Source organism: Zophobas morio, unplaced genomic scaffold (assembly GCF_036711695.1).
Source record: "Zophobas morio isolate AGI-343-1 ecotype UQ-CSIRO unplaced genomic scaffold, CSIRO_AGI_Zmor_V1 ptg000023l, whole genome shotgun sequence".
NCBI lineage: Eukaryota > Metazoa > Arthropoda > Insecta > Coleoptera > Tenebrionidae > Zophobas > Zophobas morio.
The window spans coordinates 11,953,251-11,968,423 of NW_026972128.1; the positions used below are offsets into that span (position 1 = coordinate 11,953,251).

At 32.8% G+C, this 15,173-nt stretch overlaps 1 protein-coding gene across 3 annotated transcripts in view; it reads right to left on the reverse strand.

Annotated features, from left to right (window-relative positions):
• The window catches only part of LOC135134514 (hemicentin-2-like), a 392,661-nt gene that overhangs the window by 2,976 nt on the left and 374,512 nt on the right, over nt 1–15,173 (reverse strand). For all 3 annotated transcript variants that reach the window (XM_064063218.1, XM_064063219.1, XM_064063220.1), the window contains one exon: nt 2,702–2,915. In XM_064063218.1, the coding sequence (XP_063919288.1) occupies nt 2,702–2,915 (214 nt within the window). The remainder of the gene's footprint in view (nt 1–2,701; nt 2,916–15,173) is intronic.

Here is a 15,173-nt window from a genome sequence, read left to right on the forward strand (position 1 = left end):
ATTTTTGCCCACAATCCAGGGCATGCAACACGTTATTGCTGCCACACAGATTCAATAATCTGTCCAGGGTTTTCAATTAGAATACATTTTGTTGTGGAGATAACGTATTTTAATTAGTATTAATAAATTAATAAAAATTAATTTTACCAAATTATCTAGTTGTTAAAATGTAGTTATACAAAAAAAATATATATTTTTAAGTCGGCTACGTCCCGACAAAATAACTTCATTCTCGTGGGACAAAGTAACTCCCCCGACTACTGGCTTCCTTACTAGAGATTTTTAAATCATTACATTTCCACTGAAATGAACAGGCTACATAACAGTCACTTTCCATTTGCGGGGGTATGGTTTTTAGCATTTTTTTTTAAATTAATATTATACACTTGGCACAAAAATTACGTAGAAAGTTTCTTCCATAATCAGTTCGATGTTTCTTGGTTAGAGCTTTCGTCTGTTTTATTAATGCAGTTTTTTAAAGTAAATTTAGTTCAGTTGGGTTGTGTTAATTACTCTTTTCCATTCCCTATATTGTAGCACAGTATTATAACATCAATTTGATGGAAGTAAGCCAATTTTACCAAACAAGTTTTGGTTGCTGTTGGCAACGGGAAATAAGTTAATAACTTACATCCCTGAGGGAAGTAGATAAGAAAAACATTTCAGACTGAAACATATCCTATATTTTTTATTTTTTATTTTTTATTTTTTATTTAGTATTAACAAAATTCGCCTGTATTGTTCTACATAATTTTGTTAGTCATCTTACTTTTATTGGAAAGATTGTCTGCAACGTACCTAACTCTCAGCACTGGTGTCCTATTTTCAGTCTTCATGTTTTTTAAGTGCTAGTACGTAGAATCTAGTATGAATGAGCAGAGAATTTAGTGTTCGTTTGGCAAATTTGGAATTTTCCAATTTGCTTGGGATTGATGAAAATGTATTTTTTTCACTAGCAGCCATGACGCATGCAAATGTCGACTCATTTAGAGGTAGCAAATTCAACTTTTGCGACCACCGGTTCAAAAAGAAAAATTGAGGTTATGTACGCAATGTTTGATGTAATTATTTCTTAAAAAATGAACAAATGTGTGCTACAAACATTACTTGAGTATACGCATGGTAGTTGGTAGACGGTAGAAGATAAAATGATTAACTCAGCGACAAGTATAAACGGTTTTCTTTGTGTTGAAGATTTAGATTAAGTTTGATTAGAAATCAAAACAAAATCATGTTGCGTCAAAAAATTGAACGTTTATTTTTTCAGTTTATTGTCTTATGGTTTCTACTAGTGAAAAAATAGTATATTAACCACGGTTGCAAAGCCACTTCTAGACCTCGCGCTTCAGAGCCCTCGACGCTGCGCGTCTCGGGTTCTAATTTGCGCTCGGTCTAGAATGCTTGGCTCTGCAACCTTGGCTAATAATATACTATTTTCATCAGGTCGATCTAAGCATTTACCATTTTGATAACGTATAAAGAAACGTTAGTGGGTCCTCTTAACCGTAGATCTTATTTTCGAGCATTTATTTAAAGTCTTGAAATAACAGACAGCATTTCCCTTATTTGTGGTAACAGTAAGTAGAGGAATAAAAGCTGGACGAGTATATCACATGACAGTCAAAAAAGTATGCCAAGAGAAAAAATGCCAAGAGAGAGAGAGAGGGAATCAATGATCTACTCAGTACACTAAAAAGGAGAGGAGACTACGTGCGAAAATTATAAGGGCTTTGCTTTGCTGGATATTCTTTCCAAAAGTACAAAATAAACGAAATGATAGAGAAGGAACTAGATTAGCAAGCAAATGTAAGATAGAATTAATAAAGGAAACAGAACTATGGGGAGTGTGGAGAATCTGTGGCGAATGATCAAAAAATGCTAAAAAGAGAATCTACAATATCACAAGAAGACGGTGGTCACTTATGAATATGAAACTATGATACTGAACAAAAAAGATAAAGATGCACTAAACTTTTTCTACGAAAAGTCCTAAGATGGATATGTGGGGAAAAAAAATAGGGGGTTTTCGGGAGGAAAAAGACAAATGGTGATGTAATTCTATGGAGAATCGTTCATAACCAATTTAGAGGATGAGATAGATGGGACATGTGGCAAGGATGGAAAATACAAAGCCAACAAGTAAGTATTCAAGAGAGGAATATCAAGAAGAAAGAAAGAAGGACTAGACAACAGCAACGGAGGATAAGAAAAATGGAGGAAAATCTGTAATCTGTAACCTTGTTGGGTCAGAATGCTGTTAATATATTGCTAATAGGAAGACTTTCCATTTCTTGAGCATTTTCTATTATTATGCTCCTTTATCATAACTACTTTTATCAAGAGAAAATTTTTGTCATCAGTCACCAATCAAGTAGTCGTTCAAATTCAAATGTATAACTGCGGTTGAGTTATGTTCAACTATAGAATAGCTCTGGCGCAAACATCGCCCTTGACTTATAATAAGTTTCCGCGAAGTTGCTTAGACAGAGCAAAAATGTGTTTTATTTCAATCGATAATAATTATTCAAATTATAATAAACTATACATTTATAAAACAGAGTAAAATTCAGCAGGGGGAAAAGGGGTAGTTTTCATATACTTAGAGACAAAAACTTTTAATTACAGACCAAAATCTGGCATATACCTTATTTAATTTTGTCGTTTCCGTATAGAATAACCATAAACATTATATTCAGCTCACCTTCGGACACGAAGACGTAGATGGAAGCGGGCTCGGTGTTCGAGGCCGAGCAAGTGTAATTTCCTGAATCGGCGTCATTTGTGTCTCTTATGGTGAGACGGCTCTGCGTTCGAGCTCCTGGCACGGTCTCCACAGTTATGCCACCCCTAGCGGTGTCGTAGTTGATCATGTGTTCATTGTGGTACCAAAAGACGTATTGAGGAGGTGTAGGACTCTGAAACAGATCCACATATCATCAAACTTTCTCGGAATACACGCTTTAGTGGCTTCATTATGGCCTGAGATGTTTATAAATGGATTCACATGTGACTATGGACATTAACGTGCCAGCTTAGCGGGTCAAAAGCTGGAGAATCAAGCGTTTGCGGCTGAATTAAGGAACGATCATAAATCAACCCGAGGTCGCTACCTACATTTGCTGCATCGCGCTAACTACTTCGAAGAAGTTTCTTCAAGAATACTTGAATGTAGTTTGATGATCTTGCACGGTGCGACGATCACAAACGATTCTAGAGTTCTTGTTGAAATTGGATAAATCTTTTGTTTATAGTTGAATGAACGCGTTTGTGGTGTTACATTTGTTTACATTTGTGTAATTGCTGTCAACTGCAGCATGAATAAGAAACAGTGTGTTACTGGTTTTATTGATTTAGAAAATTAAGCTACACAATTAATACACACATGTAATATATATATGTACATATGTACGGTCGGCACGTATCTCTCAAAAAATTTTAGACATAATTCTATTTTCCTAATGTATTAAATTTGTCTGGAAATTTTTATTCATCTACAAATAAAAGTCAATAATAAACATAAAATGTTAAAGTTCTGCGTCCAGTCTGAAATAAATTAAAAACTGTAACAAGTTTGTGCTCGCCCACAACAGTTTTTGAAACGCTGCATTAAAGTTTGGTAGATAGTTAATTTTAATAGAGCAATGAAAGAGTGGAAGGCGTTATGTTGCAGTTATTTTTATCGGGTTGGTGATATACGAGTAGACAGGGTGATTTCGAAACATATGCAATAACTGTAACCACGGCACCACGTATCGTAGTAATGTGGAAATACAGAAAAAACAAATTAAAAGTCGAATGGAGCAAAACCCCCATGAACCACCCTCGATGCGATGCCACTGATCTTTCAAACAGTAGGTGGAAAAACGTTCGAATAAAAACGATGCAAACACTTTCAGTTTCAATTAAAAGAAAACCGATTTTTTGCTGGTTGTCATTTGTTCATTCATGCATTCATTCATCGTTAAACGTCAATGCGAAAGATTATTAGTTGTAGAAACAAATGCTTCATGATGAACGAGTTTTTATTCTGACGGATGTTTGGTTTTACTGCGGTTGTATAGAGAGTAAGAGACTTCTAATTGAAAACGAAACATAACTAAGTCGTATAAATTGGCAAGGGGAACCAACAACAAATAATGCACTTCAGTTATATGAAAATTGTAACTGATAATGCTGGTGCGATGAAGAAAAAAATATTTTATGTGCGTTTAACGAAATCCGGGAACAGGTTGACGATTCATAACGCTATGGTATTTTCCAACATAATAAACAAGATGAAAACACATATAAATCACACTTTGGGTAAATATAAGTTGTGTGATCCATTTTAACTATGTCTTTTCTGTTTTAGATCAATTGGGATCATTTCCTCAGCCAAAAAAAATGTTCGTCTTGGTCTACCTAAACCCAGTGTGATAGTCCATTAAAGATAATTTACGAGAACAGCGAGGAGGCTAAGAATATTTTGCGTTCAAATAAAAACAACACTAACAAGCAATTTCATTTTCATGCCGATCTGACCAAATTGCAACGTGAATCTAATAGTTTGATCATAAAAGAGTTCAAAGAGAAAATTTCAAAAGGTGACAACAAAATAACTCTTAAATACAAGAATAATATGGCTTTTATTTCGAAAAAAGGGGAGGTCCACAAGTCTCCAAAAAACTAAGCTTTCTGTACTTTAATACGGGTGGCCTTCGTACGAAGATTAATGACTTCTCTCTATATTTTAATTCTTGTGTATACGATGTCATAATAATAACTGAAACTTGGTTGCATGGTGTTATTTGTGACGAGGAACTGTCATTGTCAAATTACAACGTCTTTCGTGCGGATCGTAATGTTAATATTAGTAACAAAATGTTAGGTGGCGGCGTATTAATAGCAGTAAAAAAGATATATCGTTCTTCGTTGGTAAAGTTGGGTAACAAGGTGGATAGTGTATTTATCCGCATTAATTTAAATGATTTGCAATTGGTCATTGGGGGTGTTTACATTCCACCTAACTCGGCTGTGGAATTTATAAAAGTCAATGCGTGGATCTGGAAAGTGTTTATAACATAATCCCTGATTCTAACGTCATAATTGCAGGTGACTTTAATTTACCTCATATTCGTTTTGATAGGTTTGGTATGCTCAATTCAGCTTATTGCTCTCCTGTAGTGGAAGTGTTATGGAACACGTATTCGTTTTTGAATCTGTATCAAGTTAATAAGATTGCCAATAGCAGAGGTATATTTTTAGATTTAGTATTTTCCAATTTTTGTGACCTGGAAGTCAACACTGCGATTGATTCTCCCTTTTCTGGTAGTTTACACCATACTCCTTACTCATGGTTGATTAATGGCTCAATTGGAGATACTTTGAGTATCGAAATTGAAGTTTTTGATTTTGTCAAGGGCAATTATATTCTTATTAACGAGTTTTTTGCTTCTGTTCCTTGGGATATTTATTTTCGTGATTTGAACCTTGATGATAGGATAAAGTTATTTTATGAGATTCTTTACTGTGCCATTGACCAATTTATACCAAAGAAAATCATTAGGTCAAACTCCTAATGGTTTAATAAAGATCTTAAATCTTTAACATTTAAAAAGAAAGTAGCCCATCAAAAATTTAAGCAAACTAGAAACCTACATGATTACGACTAGTTTAGCTCACTAATGAGAGCCCACTGTAAATAATTGAGTAGTAAACTTTATGATTCTTATATTAGAAAAATTAATACTAATATTTATAATAATCCCAAATTTGTTTGGAAATTTATTAAGGATAGAAAACGCTGCAATGATATTCCAACAGAAATGTTTTTGAACCATAAAGTTGCTAAGGATGGCCATGACATCGCTAAACTATTTGCTGAATATTTTTCATCTGTCTATTCCCATGACAACCTTAGTGATTATGATTGTTCTTCATTTATTACCAACAGTATTAACGATCCTGGATTACATGTCTCTACTACTGATGTCTTTGACAGTATTTTGAATCTGAAAGTATCATGCAATCCTGGCCCAGATGGTATTCCAAGCCTGTTTATAAAGAAGTGCATATTTACGTTGTCTCCTCCCATATGTAACTTATTCAAGTTGTCATTGATTGATTTGAAGTTTCCAGATGAATGGAAAATTAGTTATATTGTCCCTATATACAAAGCAGGCCAACGTAATCAAGTTGATAGTTATCGTGGGGTGTGTAATCAAATGATATTGCCAAAAATTTTTAATCTAATTGTATCTAAACAGCGATCATGGATGAGTTCTTCTATTTTGACTGAAAAGCAACATGGATTCCGTCCTAAGAGATCATCATTGACCAACTTAATTCAATACTATTCTTATCTTAACGAATCCTTTGGGAATAGATGTCAAGTGGATGCAATATATACCGATTTTTCGAAAGCATTCGATAAAGTTAATCAGAGGATCTTATTATTAAAACTGTCCCATTTGGGATTTAGACGGGAAACGATTATCTGGCTGAGATCGTTTTGATGTGATAGATGGCAACAGGTAAGGTTAGGTAATTTTCTATCGGAGCCTTTTCAAGTAACGTCAGGAGTGCCACAAGGTTCGCACTGTGGTCCTCTTTTGTTTTTGTTATTTATAAATGACCTATCGCAAGTATTTCATCATTGTAATTTTCTATTTTTTGTTGATGATTTAAAACTTTTTAGTTGCATTAGAGATCTATTCAACACATTTCTTGTTCAATCTAATTTGGATGCATTTTGTTCATGGTGTACACTTAATGAATTGCACTTAAATACTATCAAATGCCATTCTATTTCATTTTGTAATAAGAAGTCCATAATACATTTCGATTATGTACTGCATAAAACTGTTATCGATTATGTTAATGAAGTTAAAAATCTTGGTGTATTATTCGACTCGTCATTATCTTTCAAGAATCATTACCTTACTGTTATAACTAAAGCTTTCAAACTGTAGGGATTTTTATGGAGAAACTGTAAAGATTTATCTCCTGCTGTATTGAATCCTCTATTGCTCTTTAGTTCGACCTCATTTAGAATATGCTTCATCCGTTTGGTATCCAATATTCGATGTCGATGCTGCTGCTCTCGAAAAAGTCCAAAAAAATACTCAACTATTCTTAATTTCCTCAACATGCAAACTTTACATACACGTAGACTAACTAGTGATTTAACATTTCTTCATGGGGTCATCAATAGTTCCATTGATAATAGCGCCATTCTGGAGAAATTATCCTTCCTTATTAGCCCTCCGGAAATTAGAAACACCAGAAGCAAGCAAATTTTTAGAATTAGTTCGTTCGCCACAAATTTAGCTCGTAATCACCCCTTGAGGAGAATGATGTTAGGTTGTAAATGATCTTTGTAAACATGAAACATTTAATTTATTTGATAGTCCAAAACAAGTGTTTAAGAAGAATTTAAGATTAATTTTAAAATAGCAAAGTTTTTAATTTAGTATTTTCTAATGAATATAATAATTTTAAGTGTTAAGTAAAAATTATTATTATTTTTTTTATTATGCTTGTGCCGTTATATATATATTTTGTAAATGGATTTCCGTTAATAAATTATTATTATTATTATTAACTGTATGTCTTCCTTAATTTGCATTCACGAGCTGTCACTGTAGGAACTTATTGCTGCTTTGTTTGAGTGGGTCACGTACCAAGTTGCTAATAGTAGGTACACAAAATTAAATGAAAAACATTACAAAAAAACAGATGATTGATCAGTGCCTCACACGAACATTAGTTGTGACTTTCTGTCTAAATATTTAGTTCTAAAAAATAAAAGCGCATTACCGAAGAGCAAATGATGTATCTCAAAGTTAAGGCAAACTGTCTTTAACAAATATTTATTTTGTAAGTTTTCCGACGTCAGTAACTTTCTTGAGACCATGGAGTCATGGAGAAATGGAGTTAATCGTTGTTCTCAAAGTTTCCAAAATGTAAAGAAAGTTTTTTCGTGATTATACAAATTTTACCTTCACGCCTACATGGTATTTTTAAAATACATATATCGATCCAGCAGTTATCTGTCTACTAAAATCATCAACAGACAATAGACAGACGGAAACAGGAATCCTATTTTTTTTTATATTCTACGTCGAGTAAAAATTCGACATTCACCAGATGGCACATGAACTTTATTACTTCCTTAGTTTACGCCGGAGAAGTAAAAATGTAAAATAAAGAAGCAACCAGTTTTTAAACGTAGTCATAAGTCATCATTTTATTATCCACTTTTGTAGAGTTTCGGCCAGCGTAATTTTTGTTCCGGCCTTAATCTATTACTGGATGTGGTGGTATCATCGAGTTACTTTTCACCGTGGAATTATAAAATATTAAATCGGTGTTCAAGATTTACTGAGGTCGAATAGAGAAACAAAGGATTATTATCCTTTATATATCCCAGAAACAACTAGCATGCGCCAAATTCCTGTAAGTTTATTGCGTCCTGTCTACTGCGAAAATATTTCTTTTGTAGTGGGATAATCACAGTACGGTACAAAGGATCAATTTATATCTGGCCCCCATTTTCTTTAGAATGACCAAATGCGAAAAACTGCACTTAATTTATGGATTGGAATATAAGTACAAGCAGCGACGTATGCAGTAAAATTCAAGATTTATATCGAAGTATGCTCGATGCTGGTGAACCGAACTGAACATTATATATTTAGACCTTCTGTAGCATCTGTTTTTATATAGTCTGAAGTCTATATATATAACTGGTGATTCTTCCGGTTAGGTTCAAGGAAATTCCAGGCACGTACTAGGCAGTGGTGCAGTCGTTGCTGGGACGACGGGAATTTGAGCCGTTGGCTGTTGTCAAGAATATTACGGCCCTTTGCACTCCGCATCGATATAATGATGTGAATTTATTCCACGGAGTGAAATTCGTTTGTTACTGTAATTCTACGTTATATGGAATAAGAAGTGATTCGCGCTACTTCTATCAGAGTAACGCGCTATAAGAAACACGTAGACACAGTCAGACTTATTTTATTTTTACACATATGAGAACGACTACATTCATTCGTACCAACTGAACAATTCAAATTTCGCTCTTTCGTAGTACAGCGGCGATAATTGATTGGAAATATGGAAACATAGAAATATATTCTTTTCCTTTGACGGAAAAATGAGATTTTATGGAAGTTGCAGGCTTTCCAGGTGTGAAACGGAAATGCTATTCTTCTACTCTGCGTTAACATTGGACTCATTTTAAAATTGAAAACACTTTAAGAATAGAAGTCATTGTTATATTTTTTAACTGTTTCTAGAAACGTGTTGTTTTGGATGTCGTTTATAGTTGAATTCATTATTTAAATTTTGATACTAGGTATATGTCACACACTGTTGATAATGAGCGTGTTTTTTTGCAGGTCTTTATAACTATTAAATATTCTAGTTTTAACAATTTATTTTAAATCTGTGAGGAAATCTTACTACATATTAGAACGGAAGTTGTTCTGGAATTATTGTTAGACGAGCCTCAGATAGTTCAGAATGAAACAGGGAATCATTCGGGATTTCACCGCAAACGTTGGGAGTTGCGTGCCCAAGTGAGTCAGATTTGTGGCGGGGTGGTATTATGGTTTAGTAAGAACTGAACAATCAAAATGTACTTTTTTAATCGACTGTACTATACTTGCGTTACAAGAATACTTGACGATTGTTAAAAGTTTTCGAATAATGAATTCACCCTACTTACCTGGAAGGTTTTGGCGCTTCCACAAAATTGAAAATTTTTACAGACAAGATATCGACAGGCAAACAACATTACAGCCACTTGAATTGATTAAAGAAAGGCCCAAATGCTTCAATAAATTCACAGCGGGAGATGATCTGTTTTCCAGTTTCATTGTTTGTGATTGTAGATATAATTTAGCTGAGTCCCTATCAGTTATTTTTAACTTTTTGCAATTTTTTCAGTAATCTAGAATTTGACCAATTCTGAAAAACGGTGATATTAAAGTATAGTCAAATTGCTACAGGCATGTATTACCAAATTTTTATAAACTTTTTGAGCACTACTATATTCAGTAATTTACAGTAATATTAAGACAATTAACATGGTTTGGTTAGTGATCGATCTACACCCTGTAATTTAGCCACACTTAGACAATATTTAAGAAGAGCCGTTGTATGCGTACAGTACTCGTATTCCCCGATAATACAAAACTACATATATCACTAATATGTTAAATCCAAATTGCATTTGAGTAAAGATCATATTATTAAACAAAAATATTACATGAATAAGGATCTAGGAGTAATTTTTTATTTCGAACTGTCATTCCTTCCACACCTAAAGATTGTTTGCACATCGAAGTACATCAGTAGGGTCTGTTACAAGAGTAGGAATATAGGAAGTTTTCTGATTTAACTTTGTGGCGGCACAATATAACGTGGAAAATGAAGAAAGATAATCACATCCGATAGTTCACTTAGTAGAATACTCGCCCGACAAGTGAAAAAGGTGGGTTCGAATCCCACCCCAACTGTGACGTATTTATTCACTCCCACAACTTTAATTAAATAATCTGGTGGTTAATAAAAATTAATTTGAGCAAAATAGGTTTCATAACCTCTGCTCGCCTTATATTAATAATAATAATAACTTTATTCTGCTTAGCCATTACGTAAAATCCAGTTTTCTATGTATCTTATATCACAGTTAAATATGATAGAGTTTACCCACAGATGGAATTTATCAGTTGGATTTTTGAAAAATCGAATATTTCAGGATGGCCAGTTAGTATATTTTGCAATTTTTACTTCCAGAGCAAAGAAGTATTGTACTTTAACGAATGGTTATTTTCATGTTTTCTAGAGATTTCGTGACCCTTAAAGTATGAAAAAATAGGTCCCCGTTTCCTATATATCGTCTGTGTTGATATTTATTGGAAAGAGATAATCTCTGGAACTATTAGACTCATTTCCTATGTATATGAGGAATACTATGCAGATGGTAAAACGCAAGCCAGAATTAGTATAATCATTTCCACCAATAATTTGATGACGTCTGGTTAACATTTCGCGTACTAAAGTGTATTTAAATTTTTTACAACAATGTACTCCTACACTTGTGTTTTGTGAATGTACCTTGAATTTGTTTATTATAACTATTACAACTTGGACAAGCCGATTCCGTTAGAGTTGTTGATCCCTGGTATTTTCATCTTTTTAATTGATTAAATCAAGAATGGTTCACCCTTTTTTCCCGAATATTTGAGAATACATATCACACATATTCAAATTGACACCCGTGTCCTTGCTAAAATGTTGATGACCTCATTACAAAGTTTTGTTGTGGAGAAACTCAACTGAAGCGTATACATAGTATGTTTCTTTTTTTTATATTAAGAAAACCTCGTTTTTAGTTTAATTGCAAAATGCTGAGGCAGTTTATTTTATTGATCAAATCGAGAATGGTTCATCTTATTTTCCCGAAATTTTGGGAATACAATTAAAAAAATAAAATTCACAGAATCACATTTTATACTTTTCCGAAAAAGCTGGATATGTTGTATTATAATCGATAAGCTTGAGCACTTTGGATTCTCTGGCAGACTTATCCAACTTCTTACTTCATACATTTTCGACCGTGAACAGTATATTCGATATCGCAATTTTACATCTACTGTTATCAAACCTACTTCAGGTGTTCCCCAAGGATCTAACCTTGGACCACTTTTATTTTTATATTTTATTAATGATATCGTTGATAACATCTCTTGTAAAAAGTTAATGTTTGCAGATGATTTAAAACTTTTTTTCCAAATCAACTCGATACAGGATTGTCTAAATCTACAAAACAATTTAACAGCTGTTGTTAATTGGTGCTCAGTTAATCGACTTTACTTAAATCTTGATAAATGCTCCATCGTAACTTACTCAAGAAAACATGATGATATACTCTTTTCTTACAATATAGATGGTACTTTAATTAAGCGAAGTGAGTCTATTAAAGATCTTGGTATCCTCTTTGATTGTAAGCTTAGTTTTGTCGATCATATAAATGATATGGTTTCCAAATGCTTTCGGACGTATGGATTTATTTACAGAAATTGTCGTGACTTTAAGCGTGTCGACACGTTACAGGCTCTATTTTTCGCACTAGTCAGATCGAGAATTGAATATGGTGCCTTAATTTGGTTTCCAATTTATCAAAACCATATTGATCATATAGAATCGGTTCAACGCTTGTTCTTAAAATTTATGTCTTTTCTTTTGGATGGGGTCTATCCTTGTCGAGGATATGACCACTCGTTATTATTATTAAGATTTAATTTTTTATCATTACATAAAAGACGAATTATTATCGCCATTAAATTTTTGTTTTTTTTAGTTAGAAATCAAGTAGACTGCCCTGAATTGCTTCATTATTTAAATTTTCTTGTACCAAGAATTAGTGCACGCCATAATCATGTATTTTATTGTACTGCTGACAGAACTAACGTTTTAAGAAGATCTCCAGTTAGTATTATGTGTAGTTATTTCAATCAAATTTCACACTTATGCGATATAAATTTCGACTCGATTAACAAAATTGTTAGTTGTGTTAAGCAATCATTATATGGGTAGAATTTTCTTTTCTTTTTAGTTTTACTTTCTTGTTATTGTTAATTTTTAATTTTAATTTTTAGTTTTTCCTGTAATTGGGTGTAACCCCGTTGGAAAATAAAAAATAAAATAAATAAAAATAAAAATAAATAAAATTATGCTTCAAGGGTGGGGGAAGTTTTAGACAAATAAACTTAGACCAATTTTTTTGTTAAATTCATTACAAATATGTTGTCTTTAAAACTAGGAATATATGTTAGTATAACCTTGAATTGTGGTTGCTTTTTTATTCTATACACTTCTCGAGATTAGAATCTTTACAAACATCCTTTTTGAAAGAAGTATGTTAACTCTGAATGCCTTGAAAATGTAAGGAAACATGTTCCTTGTCTAAATAAATAAATAGGGTCATATATTTGCTATATAAAATTACAATTAATGTTCCTCTATGCTTTACACGACATCCAGATATTTTTCTGTGTTATCTAAAAAGTTTCGCAATAAGAAACCTATAGAATACTTCTAATGATATAGTTGTAATGACTGAACTTTTCTTTTTCCATTCTACTTTTGTAAATGTTTTTATTATTATTATTCCATAAGTGTTACTAATAAACGTGATGTCAGTGACGATGGCTCGATTAGTTCTCTGATTTTTCTTAAGTAAATTATAAGTACATTTAAAAAAAAATGGTCTAAAGACTTTAGACAGTACTTCCCTCGCTGTGGGAAACGTGACGACTGCATGCCTATTATGTTTTTTTCGCATTAGATTTTTTTTTAATTGAATTAATTTTTTCAATTTTGTCATTATTTGGCATTGACATCTTTGTCATTTTTTCTGTGATTGCTATGATTGCGTATTAAAAAAAAAAAATAAATTGCATCGCTTCTGGGGTGTATAATATGTTGTCTATGTAAAAATTGTCAGGTGTGAACAGATAAAGTGAACAAATAAAATGAACACCTTGTATAGTATTTGTAATTTAAGACAAATAGCCATAACACTGATATCAACCTGTAGACCTGAAACACAAACTAAACTAAAACATGGTTTCTACGAATTGCAATAGCCCGATGACAATGCGATGGTCCAGACTTTTTTATTGTTTTGACTTCCATTCATTGGATAAAACACTACATTTTATTTGGTTTTTGGATGCTGTAATTCACATTTGGTTAATTATAACTTGTCTATATCTAGGGGAGCATCCCCTAGCCTCCCCTAGCTACGGCCTTATGAAATATCGAGAAACGAGTACTAAATTGACCAATGGAGTCCATTACTGTACGTCTTTCCTTAGATTATTCTCGATAAGAAAAACAACTTGAAAGTGTTTATGTTTATACATCGGAAGAATGTCAAGTAGAAATTAGTTTGATTTGAATACGTTCGATTTCTCAAAACAGAGGAACAAAACAATTAACTAGTAAGCTACAATCGACAAAATGTTCTGAATATCATTATTATAATTCCTATTACTTATGCTGTGATGAATCACAAGTAAAAACTCATATTTTGCACATTTTGTGTAGAATTTATTCCGCAAAATTTTGAGATAACGTCATTAATTTTTTTGGGGGAAATAAGCAGATTTATTTGGATTCACAGTTTACCATGCTTACAATGACTTTAATGAGTCACCCTGTATAAGAAAATGTACAATATATGAATGCAATGATAAATTACAACCATAGACTCATCATATTTTGTACATTTTAGATAGTATTTATTAAGCAAAATTTTGGATGTCGTCATCAATTTTTTGGAGGGGATGAGTAAATATATTGTGATTAAAATTTTATAATGCTTATCATAACTGTACACTATCTGCAAGATTTCAATGCATTCGGTTTTATAGATTCCAAATTAAATGTCAAAATGTTGTTTCCTATTCGGAGAGATGTGTAAGACTGTTATTTGATACAATTTAAAATCCAATTACTGTGTACAATTTCAAAAAAGAAAACTGTGTTAAAGAACAGACCCAAAGGACAGGAAATATATATTAACCCAGATTACACTGTGAAAGAAAGGATAATTCAAAAGAAAATACGAGAGTTTGCAAAGAAGGAGAGAGAACACGGAATCTCTGTGAAAGTTAAATTTCAAAAAGTTGAAGTAGAAGGGAAATTATGGAAGTGGAGCAAAAAAGACGATAAACTTATAGAAGATAAGATAAGAGAAGACTCAAAAAACTAGCAGAAATTGAAAAGGAAGGAACGATGATGACATTTGCTACGGAAAAGGAATATGAACAAGAAAAAGAAAAGGGAAGAAAAAAGAAAATCGAACAAAGAAAGAAATCAGGAGAAACTGAAAATACAAAAGAAACCTTGGACGAAGAAAAGGATAGAATAAGTATTATTTTTTGGAACATATGTGGGTTGAAGAAAAAAGATAAAGACTTTTGGGATTATATAAGGAAATTCGAGGTGGTGGGCTTGGTTGAGACTTGGGTAGAAGAAAAAAACTGGGAAAATACTAGAAATAAATTGCCAAAAGAATATAGATGGAAATCCGAACATGCGAAAAGAAGCAAGAAGAGGGGAAGAGCAAAGGGTGGAATAATAACAGGCATTAAGGAAGATGTAGAAGAAATAGA